Raw genomic sequence first — 22,496 nt, 5'->3', positions numbered from 1 at the left:
TCATGTTTCAGAATGTAAATTTCTCTTGAATAAATACCAATCTAGTGGATATCTTCCTGTTGCTCTAACTTTGTCCTTGTTTCATGAGGATGTTATTCAAACTTTGCTAATACACATTATAACTCAGTGGAGGAGATAGGATATCAGTGTATCAGTTATCAGGGAGTGAGGGAAAGATATTGGACCTCTAGAGCCACTAATGACTGGTAAGGAAGGTCTTCATTTGTTATCATTGTCATAGCAATGGTGATGCAAGAACATGTGTAATGAGGGTAAAGTAAGAATTTATAGTTGTAGGATTGTATAGTGAGGAAAGTTTGGTAGCGTGGCCAATTAGTTATTTAACTGCAAATATGTTATTAGGGGAAAGCCTCTAAACACCACTTCTAAGTACAGCTATTTATTAGTTAACTCAATGGCATGGACACATTAATAGATCAATATATTGACTTTACTAGACAATGACTCTGGGACACAAACATGAAATGGGTACACTTCTCACCATAAGTAACACACCCTATGGATCGCTCTGATAATGACTCGCGTGTAACCTGACGGAGGCCCAGCGGCTGGGAAATCTGTCTGCAGGTGCTGCTGAAGAAACTGGTCTTCTGTGGGGGACTCGGTACTAGGAAAGGAAGTCCCCCTCCCAACCTCGACTTGTGACGAGTGTGACTCCATCTGCCTCCGAGTTCTGTCTCCCTGTCTCCTGTGGGGGAGACTGCTAGCTGGGAAGGGAAGTCCCCCTCCCAACCTTGACTTGTGACGAGTGTGATTCCATCTGCCTCTGAGTCCTGTCTCTCCTTGTCTGTTCCTGGGAAGGAGCTGTCGGCCCCTTATATTGGCGGTGTCAGGCCAGCAGATGTCACTAATTAACACTAATCTGGGTGTGTCGAGACAACTGTGTTTAATCTGGTGCAGGCAGGAGGGTAGTTTCCGTAGTCTCTTGATTTAACACGACGGCGGTGAGAACCGTTTCATTGTGACCTTGACCTCTGCTGGGTCAGGCCTTAATCTCACTTTAATTACGAAGGGTGGGTCAACTTAGGTGGGTGTACACATACACATCCAGTTACTGCCATATGTGCTGTTCTTCTCTGGGCTGTAAGCTATGGTCTGATAAACCATCATTACACATGCATCTACCTCTCAAGCAAAATTTTGAAAATGGCTTCGAATTCGAATTATATGGAGACCCCCAGGAACTATGTACGCATTCATCAGTAATTGTAGGATATACATAGTACAGTACAGTACTGCTGTTTGCCAGTGGGAATGCAAGAATTTCAATTAATCATTCATATGATGAATTTAATTAAAAGGTATACTTATAATACTGTACTGTAATATTTACGTGAACAGTGAAAACATTAACAAATCATAATCAGTGTTTGGGAAAGCAAATGGAAAAATGCTAAGTCTAAAAGATTTTGACAGGAGAGAAGGGTTGGACTACCAGCAAGATGTGACTCTCCTTTGCATAAGCAGATTCAAGGGAATTAGTACATCATTGCTTCTGTCCGACTAACCTATTCCTCCCCCCCCTTATAGGTAAATGGAATTAAAATTAAGTATTCAGGTGCTTATACAGTATAACAAGAGTATGAGTACTATTTATCTTTCCTTATCCTCTTTGCAAATATCGTCATTACTTAGATATTTTATAACAGAATTTATAGTTATTAACATGCCACAACAGATAATTAAAGTCTTGATGCAGGATAAATAATTTTTTTTCTTGGATACTGTGCTTAACCCAGATATGTTCTACCTAAAATCTTCAAGCGATATTTTGTGATGTTTTGAATTTTTTATATACAGTATAACAATATTGATCGATAATAAACACCTGTTCTGTTATATCCATACTTCATCTTCAACTGCCCTTCTCTTTATATATCACTGGATTTTGTAAATTTCCCGACATTCCCAAAGGATACCGGGCTAACATCATGTACAAGTTGTTATTAAACGACCGGTGAGTATAAACAAAAGTTTTCATTCATTCACTAGTTCTACCAACACGAAATTCATGACAAATTAAAAGGCAAAATACAATACATAACTTCTTCTCTTTTGGAACAGAAATCCTACATCTAATAAATTCAATTGATAATTAACTACGTATATACAAACACAACAATATTTTCCTTTAAAAGTGGAATATATAATTAGATTTACAATGATTAAACTGTAATTTGCATATACAAGGGAGAGGAGATAGTAATTCCTGCAGAGTGTGGGTGACATATTGGCCGGCACAGTGTGGGTGTTGTGGTCCCGCTTGAACCATCCTCTGTGGTCGTCACTTCTCGCCACACCAGAATGATTTTATAATATGTTAATATAGACGGAGAAGAAAATTATTTATTAAGGGCACGACATTTCTATAGCAGTAGCCGTTGATTGAAGGTAAGACTCTCACCGACATAACAGCAAAATGGTTTTATTTGGTTCAGGAAAGGGTACTTAACATGTGTGCATTTTTAATATTGTACTAATCAATCCCAAATTTCCCCGCAGAGGTTATGAATATTTGCACAAATTGCAAATCCATTGGCAATGAAGACATGAAAACAAGGTGAATATCTGCATATGACAGGAGGGAGGTAGACGATTTATTTATTTGACATTTTTGGTGGGCTATTCATTGATATGTTTGTTTTAATGTGTTAATTCCAAATCTGTGAGGGGAAGGAAGGACATAAAATTGGACTAAGGAAACTCATAAAATGGTATCATATCAAATTTCAATCGGATTATGATCTTGTCAGTTGATAATTGTTGTGATGTTAAAGTTTTTAACAATTTATAGACATCTTTTGTATTAACCAAAGTGTTTGCCAAACACTTACAGATTCTCTTGTCAGTACAAAATATGATGGGCCTATATATTCATAGAAACATGTACAATTCAATTGAGTGCTGAGTATAGCAACAACAAAGCAATGGTGTTTGCTTTCTGGGGAAGGATGTGACTCTCTTATATATGCTGTTGTAGCTACATTTCCATGTTGATATCTGTTTTTGTGAACAGCTTATTTGCTTATACTGTGTAATGTATAAAACTTACTGAATTTTACTTTTCATCCTGAAGTTCTAGTGAGGTATTATCTTCTTCCATGATCCAGAATAGATAGGAGTGAAGAATGGCTGAAGTTCAGTTTTGGGTGAGACCAGAGGTGATGGAATTGGGGGTTCTGCCCATACTTCCTCCTGATAAGATTTCTATCGAGGTAATGTAATAATAATCTTGACAGTAACATATTGTTGTGATACTCTTATAAATAACCCTTTAATTGAATACAGCTTGGACATATTCTCGGATTTTTGTTTTTACCATCTAACAGAACAATGCTGTATTGATGGCACCAACCACACCATCTGGGGCAGGAGGGAATCATGCTTGATAATTTTGAAGTGTTAGGCTATACAGTATTTCATGTAAATTGGCATCTTGTTGAAGCTTGTTGAAAATAGACCAACATGATATATGTATTTTAAGAGGATGAGAATAATCATGATTAGTGAAACAACCTTGGATACCTCAGACATTACAGTGTTTAAGGTAGCCTGTATAAGATAAACTGAAAAACAAATTAAAATATGAAAATAGATTGATGAGAAGAAACTTATAAAATAATGAAAGTTTAAACTACTGTACTGTATATTGGAACACTGGGGAAGTTACAGGTATGGTATGATATTAATCTCTTGTTATAATAAATATGGTAACTTGCAATTTAAATTCTTCAGATGCTGTCGCGATTGCTGCAGTATTCACAAGATCTTGGAGAGCGAGGTTATCCCCAGATGAATTATGAAACTTGGAAACATGTTGCAGTAAAAAAGGTATAGTAATGTAGTTTTGTACATTATATCACTATTGTGATATTTGATGACACAAATTACAAATTTGTAGGACCCACACACTTAGTGGGGGAACCTTGTTTTTATTGCTTGGTTATTGCTGTTCCTTTTTCTTGCTCCCCTCCTTTCTCTTATTTATCTTCTTCTTGCACCCATTTCTTGTATAATCTGTGCCTTCCCTACCATTTGCGCTGGGATAACATTGTAGTGTCTGACTTAATTTCTACAAGAAAATGTAAGCTTTTCTCCCTGCACTGCCTCTAATGGCTGAGACTGTACAGTACATGCCTTGCTAATATTTGTTCTTGTACAGGTATTATAAGTTCATCATATCCTCTTTCTTTTATTTTTTATATCAGTTTCATTTACAGTATTAGTTCCTTTGTTGCCAAAACATAAATTTCAGTCACATCACTATCATCTTACACACTGAATTCCAGTACTCTACCTGTCTTTTAAGTTTGGTACTGAGCTCTTAGTAAGATTTAGTGCCTTTCACTTTAGTAAAATTGCATTGTGCTCATATTTTTCCCCCACATACAAGTTGCTTCTTAGGTGATTATTGAAATATTTATAAGCATTAATAGGCCTTAACCTTACCATTAGGGTTGGAGCTCAGATCTAATGGGCCTTAGTCTTTATGGACTCCTATCTTAATGGTTAGGTAGGGATCCATAGTGCATGCATCTGCTTCTTATATGCTCACTTGTGATTTATTAATTAACATTTATGTGAATTACTGTAATTTGTTTGCATGATGTTGATGCTTTTCATACTGTAATATACTAATAACTGTAAGATACAAAATTGTTTTATTGGCATATATGGTACAACTTTATTTGTTTAAAAAATTAGAGAGAGAAGATTTTGTTCTGTCTGATTTCCCATTTTCCAGTCTTGGGCCACTTAGCCCTAACATCAGAATTCTGATTTGAGAGTTAAGAGATTGAAAAGGTTATTGTATTCTATCTCTCACCTCTTAAACATGTGCCAGTTTATTAAACCAGATCAGCATGCTCTTTATTCAATTCTATTTTACTAATCACTACAATAAATATTGTACTTTTCTGTGTGTTTTGTTAAAGTTTACTGGTGTCCCCCACATGTATAACTAACCATGTCCTTTTGTGGTGTTTCTCACAGATGGGTCTGAGTGTTGAGTGCAGTATGGTTGTATTCTTTTCTTGTCTTCTCTTCTCCAAGTTACGGCCTGGTCGTGACAGAGAATTGGAAGCAACTCTAGCAGCTGCTGCATCACAGAAAGAAAGGGGTGAATTGAAACTATATACAATACTGTTATTTTACATCATTGTGATGAAATGGAGACAGTAATGGTTTTCCAAGTGCCTTCATTTATATATGTTTATTACACTATGTATGGGAATTATTTTTAAACTGTTGTAAATTTATTTTGAATTTGTTTGCATTTATTAAGGTAGTGAAGTGGATTTGCAAAAGTTGTAATTATAATTTTGTGTTGAGCATACACATACAGTACACATAACGCCCAAACCCAACTGTTCTGCCATGAAGGGAAGAAATTTTCAAGAACTCCACAATTTATGTACATTGTAGAGAGAGAAAGGACTTGAAATGCCTAATTAACTCATTATGAAGTAAATAGTAAAAAAAAAAAATATTGGGACAACACGAAACAATATCTGGGTTAAATTTGCATCTCTGATAAATATTTAGCATTTGTGACCATGTAAAGTATTTGTCTAAAATGCAAATTGTGGGATGCATTCTATGTTTTCTAATACCTCAAGCATTGTTCATCTTACTTTACATTGCAAGGCTGAACACTCAACAACATATATTGAACTTTTACCAGATTGTGTTACAAGTTGATTTTACTCATCATCATAATCATTCTTATAGGTTTGTTCTTTACTTGAATATGTAATGATTTACATATGCATAGTGTATGTGGAAAGATATTTTGCTTTAGGGACATAATACCTTGAGAAGTCACCTTTTAATTTTTCTCAAGGGTATAGTGGTGGAGTGGAAATAGGTTTTGCTTTCTGTCCAAAGGGTGGCTTGGGGAAGTGAAGGCAGTTGAGTGCAGTATCAGTTACATTTTTCCATTGCACTCAGTGTGCTGTATCAATACTGTCCTCATAAGCCATCAGTCTCATGGGATCCTCTCTTCACTTAAATGATTCTTATGGGTATATGGGAGACTGGTTCTCTACAAGTCCCCAGTAATACCTAGGGGTTGAAGTGCCCAGAAATATTCAAGGGAAAAAGTTGGACAGTGTAATTTGGAGAGTTTAAGTAAAAAAGTATAGTAGTTAGTAATGAATAAGAGTACATTACATTATTTCAATAGATCCCCATAGATGTAACTGATGGAATGTACAGTAATATTAAATCCAAGGTGTTGCTACTATAGTGTCCTAACTAGCATTAATACATTGGTACAATATTTTAAATACCCTTACGTGGGGATTCAATATTTTCATAGTCCAATATAATTGTTGAAATTTGCAGTTTATATACCAACAGATTTTTAAGTTGTCTTGAAAATAAGAGGGTAACTTCCTACCACATATGTGAGCATAATCCAATAAACAAATGTTCCTGATATTGGCCCAGTCTCTTGTGCCCCTATAATGGAGTTACAGATTATTATTATTATTATTTTTTTTTTTTTGTGTTCATAAAAAAATATTTCTTCATAATGGAGTTACAGATTATTATTATTATTATTTTTTTTTTTTTGTGTTCATAAAAAAATATTTCTTCAGATGAGGTGATGGGTGGTGTGGAAGTTTGGACAATGGAGCTTATAATACTATTATATCTTCACCGAGTTACCAGCGCCCACCCCCGGGCCATCGCTAGACAAGCCTCCCTACAGACTCTCACTACAGATCCGTATCCTTTTATTATTTTTCATCAATCGCCCAATAATTTTGAGTACTGGACGGCACTTGAGTTTAAGGGAAATGAAGATCACTTACAGTAAGCAGTACACTGACTGTATAAATTCTGATGTCTCCCATTTTCAGACATCATGAGGTCTTTTTATTTTTCTCCATCCTTATTGCACTTTAAAAGAGTTATCAGCTGTACAATTTTTATTTATTTTTATTTTTTTAAGACTTTTTTTTTTGTTGGTTTTCCCTTAATTCTGTTATGCAGATGGCCAAATAGCAATATTTCTGGAGCAACGGCCCGGAAGCAGTTACTGGAAGAAAAGCATGCGGGATTTGTACGGGAGGCCCTGCCAGAGCTTCTCAGTTTGTTAGCTGGGGTAAGGTGCTCTTACTTTTAAGTATATTTTTGGCCATAGGCTCAAAGTAATAGAGTACCTGTATATAATAGGATGGAGATTAAGAATATTACAAGATGAATATTAGTTACATCTGGGTATGATTTATGTTCATTCCGTTTATGTTTTTGACCTTATGATAATAATTTTTCTTTCTTTTCACATTCTGTATGGACGATTGCGTGTGCATGTAACAGTATATCTGTAACAAAAAAGAATAAAATTACGTACTGTATATCTACCCGAAAATAAAAGTTGAAAAAGAACAATAATGCAGTTCATAGCTAAGCCTAGTAGAGAGAGGCTGAGATCCCCAACACCACACCATCATAAAATTAAGATGTTATTTTTACTAGAACATAGGTATTGTGTCGGAAAAAGTAGAGTTTGGGGGTCGGGCCAGTCTCTATTGGAATTAATCCCATATGTTCTGTTGTTCACTTAACGCGGTTTTCACTTCACGCGGTACCCTGTGGGTTCAATTGACTGCGTAAAGCGGGGTACTACTGTATATATATACCATAATATGAGATAGTAGTGGTGGAATCAACACAGAAACAAGAAAGATTTGTTTGTTCATAAAGTAAAAGTATAATTTGAGTGAATGAGAGGGATGTAAATAGATGAACTGATTGATAGATAAAAAGATGATGTAGGATCCATATGCTTAACGACTCTCCATCCTACAGCACCTCCAGGTTGAAGACACAGAGAAGAAGAAGAAATCAGGTGACAAACGTACACCCCGTGAACTACTAGGCTTTATGAAGTCTGCAGGTGTTTTGTCTGTAGATGTTGTTAAATCTCTAGGATTTATAATTGGTACATCTCTTCAAGGCGACAAGTGAGTTACTGAATTATTTACGTTTGTGTTTCTACCTAACTTATTATAGTATAGTTTCCTACAAATTATTTTAATGTTTCTTCTTTACTTTATGTTAGTGTACAAATTATTTCAGTGTTTCATTTTACTTCATAATAATAATGATTATTGTTACTTGCCAGCATCACAAAATAGTTGGTACAGTACTTGTTTTCCTCACACTTGATTGACCAAATTTAGGGTAATTCAGACCTTTTGTTCTCATATTTCATTTCATATCAATCATTCCATGTGACTATTCATTACATGCTGATGTATGTAAGGAATTGTTTTAAGAATTTCATTTATATTCCAATGTGTATACAGGTACAGTTGCAGAAATGTGTTCCTACACCCCCTGTGGTAACATGTGTCTTCAAACGGCAACATTGCAGTAGTAGTATCACTATTTATGAGTGAATGGGTATTGGTCGTCTAGCAACAGACGTGTTTGGTGGATAGGATTGCTATAGGTCATATAGGTTGTCTGTTTGGAAACACGGGTTACCACAGGGGGCATAGGAACAAATTTCCGCAACTGTACAGTATACGTGCCTAATTTAATTACTAAATTGCCATTTAATTTATTCTGAGTAGGTAAGCCCTACATTTCTACTGTATTAGCACAGGGCCAAGAATTATTCAGTATTTTATTGAGAATTGGGTTTATAACTTGATACAACATTTTCAACTATTTAGTAGGGTAGTAGTTATAGTCTCTTAGATGTGCCTGTTCTTTCACATCTTAGCACACACTTTTATACTCCCACCCTCAACAACTACAAAATCAGGACTTGCTAACCTCAGAACCAGGAGCTTACCCTCTAAGCCAACTCACGATAACACAAAATAGCTTAATTTAACCAAATCCACAGATTAAGTAAGAAAATCCAGGTCTGGTCCCAGGTTTAAGTCTGTGGATTAATTTGGCTCCAAAAACTCACTCGCTGAATCCCTCCACCTTGTATTCAGATTTACTCTTCCTTTTGATCCCTTACTCAGCTATGTGTTGTTGGTTTTCATTACTGATGTTTTATGTCTTTGTAGGGCTGAACATGACCTGTTGTCAGTGGCCATGGACACAAATAATTGCTACAGGTCTGGTTATCTGAGTAAGAAAAATGCTTTCCAGAAAGGGTGAGTTCCTTTATATTACTATTACTATTGAAATCTGTAGGTTATAGTTACGTCCAAGTACATGGAGTAGTGAAAATATTCATAAATCTAGAAAAGAAATTTGCTAATATGTGGAAGAGTGAAGATGTCTGTAAAGCCTAAGGTTAGCACATTAAATTCAGTGATTCTTATTGCTGGTCATGTCCATAAAATGGAGGAAATCTTGGGTCGTATTCTAGATCGTTTACATAGGCTTTCCTCATGAGGAATTCTCACGGAGAGCTTTGCCCAAGCCATGGGCATTGGTCGTATTCTAGGTGGTACAAATCTTGGGGATTGCGTGGGACTTGCTCCAGGTCTGCCAACATAGGAAAAAGGGGAATGTTGGTATGCCGTATGCAAACAGCTGATCACAATTACTGTTAGTTGCAGGCAATGAAAATAAAATAAAGATATACTGAATAAATAGAATTATCATATATACTGTATTGTACAAAGTGCAAATCTTGTGGTATTTTTTTTACAAGTTGCCCATAATCTGCTGAGTCACCACGTTTCATCAGTTGGTTTACAACCGACCTGCTCGGTCCCAGCGTACGGTACTCTCATGCCCACATGAAATGTAAACTTATACCATGACGTTTCAATAAAGTTGCTTTCATTAATACCAGATAACAAAATAAGTAAACTTTCTGTTTACTATGGCGGGGGTCCGGGGAGCTGGCTAAGGAATTAGGTAAGGGTGGGTAGGTTTCTTTGGTTGGTTAGGTCAGGTTCTATTACATATTCACTATTATTCATTTATGACAGAAATGTATAGAATGAAAAGTACTCAGAATGATGAGATATATCTAGAACTGGACCCAAAAATATTTTGGGACATTATGGGCAACTTGTAAAAATTTACCAATCTTGTATACAGTGGTCCCTCGGTTAACGAGCGCCCCGGTTAACGAGATTTCGGTTAACAATTTACCTTCCATAAGATTCCTAACTTCGGTTAACAAGCAATCCCTCGATTAACGAGTTTTTTACAAGCCGACTTCAACATGTTTTCACTTGCATTTGGCGGTCCACCAGCTGTAGTATTAGTCCGCCAACACAGTAATCGGTTTTAGGGCTTAAATTCCTTACTATTTTAGTAAATATCAAGAAGTTTATACTATTCAATAATTTTAAAAGTTTAATATTAACTTTTTTTAGTCATTTTAACAATTATTGAACATAATTGTAGGTAAAGAAACTAGTTTCTGGCGTGCCATCCAGCCTGTTAACACACCAGACAGGCGCCAGTCTCTCTATGTTTTCAGTGGAGGTAACATCTTGCTTGAGACTCTCTTCAACTAAATGCTTTTTTTCTGTGTTTCCAAGCAAATTATTGGTCAATTTGAAATATATTTTACATAGTGACAATATATAATGCAGTGCAGTGTTGATTTAAAGAAAATAATCTTGAAATACACCAAGAGAACTAAAATTTTATGGGTGAAATGGTGCCATGGGGTGACTTCTCTTCCACCCCAATGCCTTCTCTTCTTCCTTCTCCTCCACCCCCATTCTAATTCCCATCATCATCATCATCATCATCATCATCATCATCCAGGAGCCTTCTACATACACACCTCAAAGTAAGTGTACTTTTCTATCTTTTTTGTTGAATTCAGGCAATTTTCGGTGAGCTGGAACCAATTACCCAAAAACCCATTGAAACAATGGTTTCGGTTAACGAACGTTTCGGTTAACGAACAACCTTCTGGAACGGATTGAGTTCGTTAACCGAGGGGCCACTGTATTTGTAATTGCAATTATGTTATTAGTCAACATTGATTTATCCTAAGGTTTGCTTAGGGTGCCCTGCCTCTTATCATGAAAATTCCACGCTTCTTGAATGCAAAACATGAGGATTCCTCCTTGAGAAAAGGGAAATTAATAATGACATTATTAAGAGGTTCTCATCAACAAATTACATTGAGATAGATAGATAGATATTTTAGGCCAACAGTAATTAATTAGGAAAGTACAGTTGCCTCATTACAGTTACAGATTTTTTCTTCAGGAACTTTACATCATGTAAATTTGGATGTGAAGTAAACAAAATTGATTTCACTTATAAAGAAATTTAATCTGCCATTCACCCTCTAATAGCTGAGTAGTAACTAACCATGACTAGTTTTAGGAAACTTAAATACAGAATATGAAACTTGATTTACAGTATTTACAATGACTTACAAATATTGTAGAAGTGGTTGTTCTTAATGTAGGCAATTTTATTTTGCATATCTAGGATGATTGGAGATTAAACATATGAACATTATAAGATAATTTAACTTGTAGTGATATTACAGCCACCTGTGCAGTGTTAAGTGCTTGAAGTAATAATTTATATTTTTCAATTACATATTAAAAACAGTTTGCATTTTATGATTTTCTTGCCATGAAAGAATGTCATTAATATCAGACTTGACACCCATTGGTATTTATTTTGTAGTGGTCCCTTAAATTATACAGTATATATACTTGTTTTTATTGGTGTGACAAACTTATCCATTGTCAGATACGGTATATAATGCTCTTCCAATATTTATGTAATTATTCCTTTATAGAATAATGAAATGCATAAATGCAATCACTGAAGTTTTTAAGGTTAAAGTGTTTTATTTATTAGCTAAACTATTTTACATCACCAAACAAATAAAATATTTCTGCATTACAGCTTATTTGAGCAGTGGCTGTTGAGAGGTTTAGATTGGGCTCCACATGGAGAGTGGCTTTGTGTACGTCGTGGCTGTAGACAATCTTGGCCTGTGGTGTCTTTAGCACCTCAAACACACCATCGTTTTGTTACTTCTCCATCTTCTGGGTACGTATTGTTTATATCAACAGATAAATGGATAACTTTTGAAGTGTATAGTAAATGTACTTTTCATGTATGTTTGTGAAACAATATGATGCCTAAGGACTTACTTTGTATACAACATATGCAAGTTGAGGACATGAGCAAGTACGTGTAGGTTTTCTCCTAGTTGTTGTAGCCCTTTTCTGTCACTGTCCAGACTTTCTTTATTGTTCCCCATATTTTGATGGTTCTGTGTGTTTGTATGATTTATTTTTGTTTCTTGAAAAGTGAAGACTCACTACGGTAGTTTTTGTGTTGTATAAATTACTTTGAGCTTCAGATAATCTTCACTTTCCTCACTTGGCTGTATTTGTGATAGCAGTCATACCATTTGATTTTTATTTCATAGATCAGAAAATTGAATATGTATTAAAAGATGACATACAGAACTTTCCTGAGGGGCTAATGGCATTTCAGGTAACAATTTTATTAGGGTATTGTTGGTACTTGTAGTGTACAATTGGCAATAAAGCAAACACCCACTGTCATTATTTCTAATTGCACTTTTATCTGCACGAATCCTTGGAATATTCAAGTTTCTTGTTGGATCAGCTTTAACTATTAATTGTTTCTAGGAAAATACTATTATTCATTTACAGTTATTAATATTTTGTTTTATTTCTTCTAGTCATAGACTCATGTATATATGTGAGTTGATTGATGGCTTGACCGCTCACATGGGGGACGAGGCAGCACCTTGTGACCTGAAAGTACGAAGATGCTCCAAATCAAATATCTACATACTACAGCCAATCAGGTGATTTAGTGTGTAATACTGTACAGTGCACTATTATTTTTCTTAGGAAAAGTTATCGTAAAATATTTTTTCTTCGCCATGAAGCTGGTATTCAAGCAAGTGTTTATTCTTGTGGTGTGGCAAACATTTCTAGACATTGATGTAATACCTGTACAGCAATTGTCATGTTTAATTCTATAGGAGTTTTTATACAGTATATTTCCTAATTTCATTGTATTACAGTAATGTAAAACACCTGAATGAATGTGGTTGTAGATCATATGGGCTTCTGACCTGGTCGGCCCCAACCACCCTATTAGGATTTACGTCCTTAAGTTTAAGGATTATTAGTTCTATGCCCTCCTATTGATCATTAGTTTAAATTGGGGTCTATTTTGACTGGACATTTTTCTTTATGATTGATGGAGGTTGGGGATTATTAGGACCTAGTGATAAAGTTATACTGCACAGTATCTGACAGTAAGTTTATATTGGGGTTTATTAGTACTGAGGCCTATTTGACTAATTCCCATCACCATTACTCCCTTCTTGAAGCAGCTTTTACCCTCTTAACAATAATATTGTATCCCATTTCACCTTATGAATTACTGTATTACCATCAACATTTGTAGGGGTAGTACAGTACACATCATTGTACCTTTTCTGTCTAGGAATATAAATTTGTACATACAGTAAACCCTCAAAGATTTGGACCCTGTAAATCCGGATTTTGGAAGATTCGGACAAAATTTGGGGGCTCCGGGGGCTAAGAAACCTCCTTAAGAAGCATTCCCAAAACAGAGCAAAGATCATCTAAGGCCTGTGTAACTATGATGTCACCACACGGGAAATATAAACAGAGTTGTCAATTGTTGTTTGTGGGCATATTATTTCATTCACTTTATTAATGATACAATGTTTCTTGTTATCATAAGTAAATGGATGGTTTATATAATTTGTTTATCATTGTGCCCTTCACCATATGTATTTTTGATCGTACGCCTGGCAACGGGTGCTAGTGAGTCGAGTGACCACTAGTTACATCGTTGTCTGCTCTTGTAAATCTCCTCCCTCCTTGCCATATTTCAGGATAGACTCATCACTGTAACCACCAGGCTACTGGGCCAAGCTGTGAGGTGTTATGGTTGCTTTTCAACTCATAGTTTTGGGTAGATATATGTAACTTTCTTCATTTATTATTACTCAGTTACTTGCACACACCATCCTTCATACATATTGTGAAAAAAGTAAAAGAAATAATTGTCCTAAGGGCAAACATGTAAAGGGAATATACATTTTGGGAATATACATTTCTTTGCACATGAGTTAGCTGGCTCAGTGAGGGAAGGGAGGAGAGTGTAGGGGGTGGGGAGCTGGTCTTCATTACTATGGTGAAATGGGGAGTGTGTGCAAAAGGCGACTGTGTTAAGCTTTCATTTGGCTCTTATTTACTGATTTGGCAATTCAGTATTTTTTTTTTGTAATTTATTTATTGATATTATTTTTATTTATTCCTCAAATTTCCTGGTACTGTATATACGTATTATTTTAAGAAAACTATGACCACAGGAGGAAAATACATACAAGTTTTTTCCTAAATACCCCCTGCTAAAGTACGGTACTGTATTTTTGGTGTTTTTTATATCCTTATTTATCGTTTTTATACATTTAGTACATTCGCCGGAAGATACGGACAATCGACTTTTTCGGACAGGTGGGCTCCCCTTTTAGTCTGAATCTTCAAGGGTTCACTGAATATTTACAGTATCTGCATTTCCTGTTTCTTATCATTATCAATTTGTAGATTTGAATGTTCAGTGGACTGTAGGTGCTTTAGGTCTCCAGGGACATAATTATGTCCTAGCAAAAATTCTGCCACCCACAACTGGGTACCTCTCAGTGTTAGAGATCACTCACTGGCTCACTTATCATTGAAATTGCACAGCTATTTGCCAGAGTGAAACAGGACAGTTTTAGTGGTTTCATGGACTGTAAGAATGAAAGGTTAACCAATCAACACCCTCTTCAGCTTACTTTCTTAACTAATGACTCACCTGGGGAAATTCCTCATCTATACAAGTTCCTGTGTGTTGTAATGAAGTTTTTTTTATTTCTAAACTTCATCTTCTGAATATGTATTTTACCATTTTACATGACAAATGTGTTTATTTTTTAAACTGCTAAACTTCCATATCATTAACTCACACAAAGACTCATTTCAGTCTTTTCTTCCATTATGCCAAAAAGATACTTGTATTTACTTTTTATTCACATGTGAATATAATGTGACCAAGAAATTTTATCCACAGAAATGCTGTGATCCACAAGTGCCATGATACTCGAATAGTGCTGGGCCCTGTTTCAGGACGTATACGCTTAAGTGAATGTCGCAATACTGTGGTGGTGTGTGCAGCACGGTCAGTTGTAATAGCAGATTGCCGAGGTGTGATAGTACACACACTAACACCACAGAGACCTTTGTTAGTGGGAGGACGCACTCAAGGTGTCTCGTTGGCACCACTTAATATTCATTATCCTAGACTCAAACACCATATGGCTAAAGCACAACTTCAGTCACACATCAATAGGTGGAATAGACCATTACATTTAGGTAAGTTCTAATTTTTTTTTGTCTCCTTGCTATCTGGTAGAAGAAATAACAAGACCAATCAAATACCTAAGAAAAAATGTGAGATAAAGAGGACATTGGTGGACACAATAATTGCGTTAGTGAAATAGTAATAGCATGTGTAAGTAAAATATCTTGAGGTGCAGAACAAAGTGGCTATGCACCAGATGTTCCGATAAAAGTTGCCATTCCAGAGACGCTAGTTCTTTGAAGATAGGAGGATATTTGGTGAAATTATTAACAGAATCCATAATTCGTGGATGACACGGAGAATACACAGAAGGAATAGGTTGTGTATATTGATTATTTGCACAATGGCAGGTTGTGGAGAAAGCTTTCAATTTTTTAAATTGAACTGAAATGGACAAAGGAATCTGCCTCAGCATCTTGGGCATTAAAGATTACAGTGGTCCCTCGGTTAATGAGTTACCTTCCTTAAGATTCTTAACTTCGGTTAACGAGCAATCCCTCGATTAACGAGTTTCTTATGAGCTGACCTGAACATGTTTTCGCTTGCATTTGGCAGTCCATCAGCTGTAGTATTAGTCCGCCAATACAGTAATCGGTTCTAGGGCTTAAATTCCTTACTATTTTAGTAAATATCAAGAAGTTTATACTATTCAATAATTTTAAAAGTTTAATATTAAATTTTTTAGTCATTTTAACAATTATTGAACATAATTGAAGGTAATGAAACTAGTTTTATGCTCGCCATCCAGCCTCTCAACACACATACAGGCGTCAGTCTTTGTGTCTTTTCAGTGGAGGTAACATCTTGCTTGAGACTCTCTTCAACTAAACTCTTTTTTCTGTGTTTGCAAGCAAATTATTGGTCATTTTGAAATTTATTATACAAAATGACAATATATAGTGCAGTGCACTGTGATTTAAAGAAAATAATCTTGAACTACACCAAGAGAACTAAAATTTTATGGGTGAAATGGCGCCATGGGGTGACTTCTCTTCCACCCCAATGCCTTCTCTTCTCCCTTCTCCTCCACCCCCATTCTAATTCCCATCATCATCATCATCCAGGAGCCTTCTACATACACACTTCAAAGTAAGTGTACTTTTCTACCTTTTTTGTTAAATTTAGGGAATTTTCGGTGAGCTAGAACCAATTACCCAAAAACCCATTGAAACAATGGTTTCGGTTAACGAGTTTTTCAGTTAACGAGCAACCTTCTAAAACGGATTGTGCTCGTTAACCGAGGGACCACTGTACTGTAACTGTACAAGTTTCTACAAAAGAATAATGCATGTGTGAATGTGAGTGAGTAAAATGAATGTGGGAATACACTAGAGCAGTTTATATTTTATGTGGATATGGTAATGTATGAGATGGTGTGTATTGGTGACATGGACACTTTAAATTCTAGGTGGAACAAAATTGGAGTTTTTTAGTTGTTTGCAGATATTCTGTTATGGTAACTATGTAAGAGAGTAAGTTTGGTTGAACAGTAAATAGAGTTTGTAAAGTATGCAGGCAGATGATTTTGAAGATGAATGCAGTGTTTTGTTTAAAGAAATGGAAAATCTCTATGTACAATAATGTTATTTGAATGGAGAGAAACTAGAAGTTGCATAAAATTTCCATGAATAGACTGAAATATTTCAAATTTAAGGTAAAGTTGCCTCAATTCTGTAATTTGATCACGACAGTCAATAATCACTGCCTGTGACTTTTTTTAAGGTTTAAGTTTGGCATGTGAGAATTAGACTCATTTACAGGTAGTGAAGGAGTTTTGGGTGGTGCCTGTGAAGTGATGAACCCAGAAGACTTCCAACTACTTGTAATTCCCTTCACTCAGACTCCTCCAATAGATGGCAGGCCTCCTCTTTTGCCTCCAGGGCTTCCACATGAATTTGCCAAGGTCAGTGACGAAATTGTTTGTTGAAGACTGAATTATGTTGAAGCTTTAAGGAATTGAGTTTTATTTTCCTTGGTGAAGTATGATAGTGAGGAAAATATAACTAATATACAGAGTTGAAGATGTAAAAAGTTTGGCTTTTTAGTAGTGGTTTAAAGGTTTAACATCAGAGATATGAAAGGATTAGTAATTTCTTGAAAATGTATCATGTGTGGAGAAAACTTTATTATAGAGAGGTAGGAAAATGCTGTGATATGAAAACATGTCTGAAAGGACAAAATGAGCTTTTCTTGTTTGAAAAAAAAAATACAGTAGCTGCTAAGAATTTTTTTTATTAGATCATCTGACTAGATTGGAGTACAGATTGTACAAAGGTATTGAAAGAAGATCTTTGGAAGAATCGAGTGGTGTGGATAAAAAATTCAGTAGATATAAGGATTCTCTTTGTGGTTTACAGTCAATATGAATCAATAAATATAATACTCTTCACTGACACCACCATTCCAAGATACCTAACACACAACACTTCCCTCATTCTGTCTCCATTCAAACTACTATTTATTTCTCCTTGTCACTCTTTTCTACTCATATAATATGCTGAAGTTTTTCTCATTCCCTTTTAACTTTTATCTACTACAGAGTAAATACGCTTAAACAATCATTCACTAACATTTCTGAACTGCCCTCTAAAGCTGGTTTGCCTCCTATATGTATCCTTCATTTCTTAGGAAGCTTGTAATTACCCTGTACTGTACAGTATATGTAAAAATTAGTTAAGCACCACAGGCCTTTTAACTGATTAGTACAGTTTTGTATCTTTTAAGTATAAGCTAATAGTATCAGTGTTATTGTAATCTTATCTGTATATGCAGTTATAATGAATAATTTTAAAATTTTCCATAGAATATTGATTCTTAAGATTTGCACACAGAGTGTGGAAGAAGCAGGCAAATGTGTTTCTAGTTTCCGAGCTGAAGTACGAGATGCTGAACTTTCGCCAGAACAAAGAGCTATTCTACAAAAAGCTGTTGATGCAAAGTTTAAGGTAGAGTGAAATTCTATATATCTCAATTGCATTAGTTAATTTTTCATGTCTTACAATAGGTAATGGTTTTGTTCAACAATTATTTGAATTAGACACAGGAATACTTCGCTATTCACAGCCCACTTATCCACAATTTATATTTTAACACCCCTATTTGATATTCCCAAAGCATACACCACTGAGTTTTGATGGTGAGTGGTGGTGTGGAGTGTTGGTGGTGTGGAGTGTTGGTGGTGTGGAGTGTTGTTGGTGGTGTGGAGTGTTGGTGGTGGTGTGGAGTGTTGGTGGTGGTGTGGAGTGTTGGTGGTGGTGTGAGTGTTGGTGGTGTGGAGTGTTGGTGGTGGTGTGAGTGTTGGTGGTGGTGTGGAGTGTTAGTGGTGGTGTGAGTGTTGGTGGTGTGGAGTGTTGGTGGTGTGGAGTGTTGGTGGTGGTGTGGAGTGTTGGTGGTGTGGAGTGTTGGTGGTGGTGTGTGTTGGTGGTGTGGGTGTTGGTGGTGGTGTGAGTGTTGGTGGTGGTGTGGAGTGTTAGTGGTGGTGTGAGTGTTGGTGGTGTGGGTGTTGGTGTGAGTGTTGGTGGTGGTGTGAGTGTTGGTGGTGGTGTGGAGTGTTGGTGGTGGTGTGTGTTGGTGGTGGTGTGGAGTGTTGGTGGTGGTGTGAGTGTTGGTGGTGTGGAGTGTTGGTGGTGGTGTGAGTGTTGGTGGTGGTGTGGAGTGTTAGTGGTGGTGTGAGTGTTGGTGGTGATGGTGAGTGTTGGTTGCAAAAAGTGACCCTGTGGGTGGTGGTGTGAGTGTTGGTGGTGATGGTGAGTGTTGGTTGCAAAAAGTGACCCTGTGGGTCACTTTAGACTATGTTGATATATAATGTACCGAGTCTGTTATTATTCCTGACCTGGATATAACAGATTTTCGGCTTTAAAGGACTGGCCTTCCCCCAATTCGTCCGTTATATTGGGGGTTTACTGTAAATGAGATCTATTATACTGTTATTTTATTGTACCCAATCCAGTTATATAATACTGTATAGTTTTTAATGGTTTACCACAAAATCATTTAAGTTTTGTTGAATTATCATGTGCATTTAAATAGCTTTAGAACTATCAAACACTCCATATTGTAAATACTGTAGTAGAGACTATTATAAAACTTAAGTTTTTGGCATTTTTTCTTAAATATGAGGCTCTAGCTACAATATTAACATTAAATTATATAAATACTGTTTGGTGAATTTGTATTTTTACATTTTTATGACAGGGTGGCCAGAATTCTGAGAAACACAAACACTTTCAATTATCTTTACTGCATGGATTAACCAGATGTGCTGTGGTATGATGTCCTATTCTTGTAATATTTATATATTTTTTTCTTTATGTGCTGCAGGCGTGGCTGAGAGACACTGGTAAACAACGTGAACTAGACCAACTGGAAAAATTAGCTCTCACTTTAAAGTATGAGAGAGTAGCTAAAACAACAGCAATATAAGTACTTTGAGAGAAGTAAATTTTGAAGAAATATTTAGTGAAAAGGGTGTGGAATTTTTTCACATTTTGTTAACATTGAGTATTTCAAAATACAGCTCCTCCCCGACTTACGACGGGGTTAGGGACCCAAATCCAGGTCGTAAGTCGAAAATGCCTAAATAATACATAGAAAATCTAAAATGGGTGTCTCTTTTTTCTTATCAGCACCACAAAACTCTCACTTTTAAGCATGCCAGCCATTTTAAAGTGAATTAAAAACGAAAATTTTGTCAGTACACAGCGCAATCACTGACGTTGGGACTCGAAAATACGTAATTTTACAAAATTATGGTATGACTGAGGCAGTCGTAAGTCGAGTAGGTCGTAAGTCGGGGAGGAGCTGTATACTGTATGGCAGTACTGAATGATGGAACAATGCAGTATTTAATTTTTTTGTCACTTTTTATACGTAATTATGCCAGATTAATGTTTGCTGTAATTTTTTATGCTATTACTTAATTACTAAAAGACATAATTGATTGCGAAAAGATTTTATTTTATTATAATTTTGTAAAAAAATGTGTTTCTAGAATGATATTAATAAAATGCTGGTATGTCACTATATTTTGTTTTTAAAATAATTTATCTATCTTTTACCAAATATCCAGTAGAGTACTGTATGTGGTAAAGTTATGTTCTGGACTTCCAATCCAATAAGCTATGAGTTTGGTAATGTGTGATGGACTCACAAGAAAACTAATTTTAAGAATTTAATTTTAGTACAACGGAAGACTAATCAGTGTTAAAGTTAGTCATCTTTTTACGTAAGAATGGCCCAGAAATGGGGCAACTTCTCAGCAATTTTGTAAAATTACTTGTAAACAATCTTATTGAAATTGACCTACCGGTACGTAGTCTGTTCACTTGACCTTCCCAACTGAAGCCTAGGTTCAGTTTGTAACAAGGAAACTGATAGTGAGTTTTTTCAAATATTTTTAAGGATGAATGCCATTAATACTTAAGAAATGTGTGTGTGGAAAGTTACGGACTGAAACTTGATAAATACTTCAATATTTTGTTTCTTATTCTCTACTGATAAATCTCTAGCATGTCATGTCCGTTGCTTATAATATGCTCCTTTCTTTTACATAAAAAGTACAGTACATGGTTCACACACATAATAATGTTGGCTCTGTGATTCCATTATACATACACCCTTTGAATACATTTCTCATCATATCACAATTATACAGACATATTTCACACTTGTGTGGGTTAGCCATGATTATCCAAATGCATGGTTTCTTTCAGCTTCTCCTAGGTTGGTTCGTATAATTCCCTCCCCCTCGTCTTTCTTGGTTCACCTCTAGCACGCCTCCATTCCACATTCAAGCTTCTGCATCTTTTGACCCAGTTGATCTCCATATGCCCGAACCATCTCGGCCACCCTCGCCAATACTCAGCGGTTTTCTCTCAACGTTACCTTGGACATTAATCTCGCCATTTTCAGTTCAACTTGCTCAAGCCTATGTGTGCCATCCTCTTTAACTGTCTCCATTTTAGTTCCTACTGTCCCTACATATAAAACTTGTTATTTTCATGGGCAAAGAACTATACAATACTGTACTCACCCACATGTTCCAGATGTAAATGAAAACGGACTCTTCTTGTGAAGGTGGACCGCAGGCAGTCAGGTTTGTGTTAGCTCGGTCTCAAAGTTACGTTGATCTTATTTAGTACTGGCAGTATGGAACACAGTAGTTAAGGTAATACAGACTGGAACCAGGCCAATGTGCTGTAACAGACTTTGGACCCCACCTTTTATTCCCAGCTTACCTGTTTAAAAAAATAAAAATAAAATAAAGTAAGCGTTATCATCAAAACATTGGCATCAGTAGCATCTTTCATACTTTTTACATTTGGCTATGTATTCTGATACAGCCTAGCTAGCTTGTTTATATGTGTTATGTAGAATTTTTAAAAGATTCACACTCAATGCACCCTTTATGTATTTCTGAAATGTTTGTTACAATCTATTACACAATGTCAAATGAAAATCTGACTCAAGTACTAGTTGTAAATTTTATTTACATATTGTACAATGCAAGCAATTTTGTTTAAATCTTGCCATAAAACTTTTCAAGATAATTATGTTACATTTTTGTAGAAGAAAAGAGTTTGAGTCTTCACCTTACCCACATCAATGAAAATGACTCCCTAACTTGAATATATAGTAATAAAATGTAACCATACTGAGTTCGTAAATATATCACAACAAGATTTCTGGTGGCTTTGATAATTAAATCAATACTTTTTATAATTGTTTAGAATTATGGCCCCTCTGACTTCCTGCAGTGAGGGACTTGATTACCTGCAGTGGCAAACACTTGTTCCAAACTGAAGAGCTTCATCCATAAATAGTACATACTACTACAGTATCTATATTTAATGCCCATGAATCACATTCTAATTTTTACCATCTATATTTATTAGTTTCCTTAAATGATCTACTACACATAAGAACAATATACGGGTACAGTAAGCCTTTCAAATTCGAGGGGATTAGGTTTTCAAAATGGCCACGAATAACATTTGCTGATAGGGGAATGTAATATGTTCTACTTAGGCCAGACGGGAAAAGAACTTATAATTAGACTTAAACAATGTAAATAGTGTTAGGACAGGCCAGGAATCCAATGCTCTGTTGATTCATGAGATATAATAAGCATTGCATTG

The 22,496-nt window shown here is 35.8% G+C and overlaps 1 protein-coding gene across 4 annotated transcripts; it reads left to right on the top strand.

Moving 5' to 3' along the window:
* Window positions 1-2,251: 2,251 nt before the first annotated feature.
* Window positions 2,252-22,043, top strand: LOC121864665 (TBCC domain-containing protein 1-like). 4 transcript variants are annotated; one of them, XM_042363807.1, is made up of 14 exons: window positions 2,252-2,412; window positions 3,137-3,236; window positions 3,757-3,852; window positions 5,014-5,140; window positions 6,624-6,753; window positions 7,021-7,132; window positions 7,840-7,994; window positions 9,060-9,149; window positions 11,842-11,988; window positions 12,653-12,781; window positions 15,070-15,371; window positions 17,121-17,263; window positions 18,192-18,305; window positions 19,681-22,043. In XM_042363807.1, the coding sequence occupies exons 2-14, from the start codon at window positions 3,150-3,152 to the stop codon at window positions 19,780-19,782; spliced, it is 1,734 nt and encodes a 577-aa protein (XP_042219741.1). In that variant the 5' UTR covers window positions 2,252-2,412; window positions 3,137-3,149; the 3' UTR covers window positions 19,783-22,043. The 4 variants fall into 4 exon arrangements, with proteins under 4 accessions (XP_042219741.1, XP_042219742.1, XP_042219740.1 ...); XM_042363808.1 differs by having other exon boundaries at window positions 3,132-3,236; window positions 5,074-5,140; XM_042363806.1 differs by having other exon boundaries at window positions 3,132-3,236.
* Window positions 22,044-22,496: the final 453 nt, after the last annotated feature.

The sequence above is a fragment of the Homarus americanus genome, unplaced genomic scaffold, assembly GCF_018991925.1.
Source record: "Homarus americanus isolate GMGI-L3 unplaced genomic scaffold, GMGI_Hamer_2.0 scaffold57965, whole genome shotgun sequence".
Classification (NCBI taxonomy): Eukaryota; Metazoa; Arthropoda; class Malacostraca; order Decapoda; family Nephropidae; genus Homarus; species Homarus americanus.
Note: the sequence above shows the minus strand (reverse complement) of the source record. Positions and strands in the feature narration are given on the sequence as shown.